General features: G+C 36.1%; 1 protein-coding gene across 1 annotated transcript in view; it reads left to right on the top strand.

The window, feature by feature from the left end:
- The window catches only part of DARS2 (aspartyl-tRNA synthetase 2, mitochondrial), a 34,912-nt gene that overhangs the window by 10,544 nt on the left and 23,031 nt on the right, over positions 1-1,337 (top strand). The window contains exons 6-7 of the mRNA XM_003785697.3: positions 336-459; positions 1,124-1,170. Coding sequence (XP_003785745.1) covers positions 336-459; positions 1,124-1,170 — 171 coding nt within the window. The remainder of the gene's footprint in view (positions 1-335; positions 460-1,123; positions 1,171-1,337) is intronic.

Genomic DNA, 1,337 nt, shown 5'->3' with positions numbered 1-1,337 from the left:
ACTCGCTTGAGCCCAGGAGTTGGAGGTTGCTATGAGCTGTGATGCCATGGCACTCTGCCCAGGGGGATAGCTTGAGGCTCTGTCTAAAAAAAATAAAATAAAATAAAAATAAAAAAATGTAAAATAGTACTAATCTGCAATTGTAACAAACTTAAAAGTTGTAGGACTGAAAGATGGCATACACAAATGGAAATGGCATACCAACGGGCCCCTTGATGATGGAAGCTAAAAGACAGAGCTAAATTTATTTTTGGAAAGTTCAAACTGCATCTAAAGAAAATACCTTTCTAATATTCAGAGAACATTTAAACATAAAAATCTTTCAATTTGTTTAGAAAACAGAGACTCTCCGTTTGCAGTATCGATACCTAGACTTACGTAGTTTCCAAATGCAATATAACCTGCGGCTGAGGTCTCAGATGGTCATGAAAATGCGGGAATATCTCTGTAATCTGCATGGTAAGGGAAATGATGCCTGCGGGTTCTGTGGGACTTGTTAGCATCTCTTCTGTTTTATTGTATCCTCCCCTTAGGGAAGTCATTGTGTAGTTTTTGCCCTATGGCATAACTTGGTAACTATTAATAGTTTCCTCTGATATCACAACTGCATTCTTTTAAAGATGATAGTGGCAATAGCATTGGTTAATATAGTATTTCCCATCATTATTGAAGGCAGGACAGTCCTTTGGTTGTTTCTGTAAGTTTTCTCAATTCTTTATCATGCTTATACATCACTAGTTCAGAGCTCTAAAATGTCATGTGAATTAAACTAAACAGACATATCAATCAGTCCTGGGGTTTTCCTGCGTTATTTGTGTTATTTTTGCTGCACTAGCAGAACATTTAAAAAATCAGAACAGTTCACTGGATAAGAATTCATCAAATATCTAGAATTATTTCATGTCAAAGGTATCAACTTGCTGAACAGAGTAAGATTTTTATGAAAACCTTCGGCTTCCTTCTTGGATACATATGCAGTCAATATGTATAGGCTTAGTAGCTAATTTCTGCCCAAATTTCTAATTAAAGGGGAGCCTCAGATTTGTTGTGCTATATTATAGACATCATATTTGACAAATTCCACATTCCCGTCTACTAAATTATAATGTATCTCTCCTTTTAGGGTTTGTGGATATAGAAACCCCAACCCTGTTTAAGAAGACCCCAGGGGTATGTACATTCCTTCAGTCAGCCTACTAATAACGTCCTATTGTTATAGAACTAGACCACTTTGCTTGTATGTTTACTTGGTCCACTTTTGTTTTTATTCTGTTTTATTTACTGCCTCACAATGGTCACATTAACTAGGTTTTTTAAAGAATTGAGAGAACTGGCTC

Source organism: Otolemur garnettii, unplaced genomic scaffold (genome assembly GCF_000181295.1).
Source record: "Otolemur garnettii isolate 467f Iridium unplaced genomic scaffold, OtoGar3 scaffold00016, whole genome shotgun sequence".
NCBI classification, from domain to species: domain Eukaryota; kingdom Metazoa; phylum Chordata; class Mammalia; order Primates; family Galagidae; genus Otolemur; species Otolemur garnettii.
This window is presented reverse-complemented; position numbering and strand designations above follow the sequence as displayed.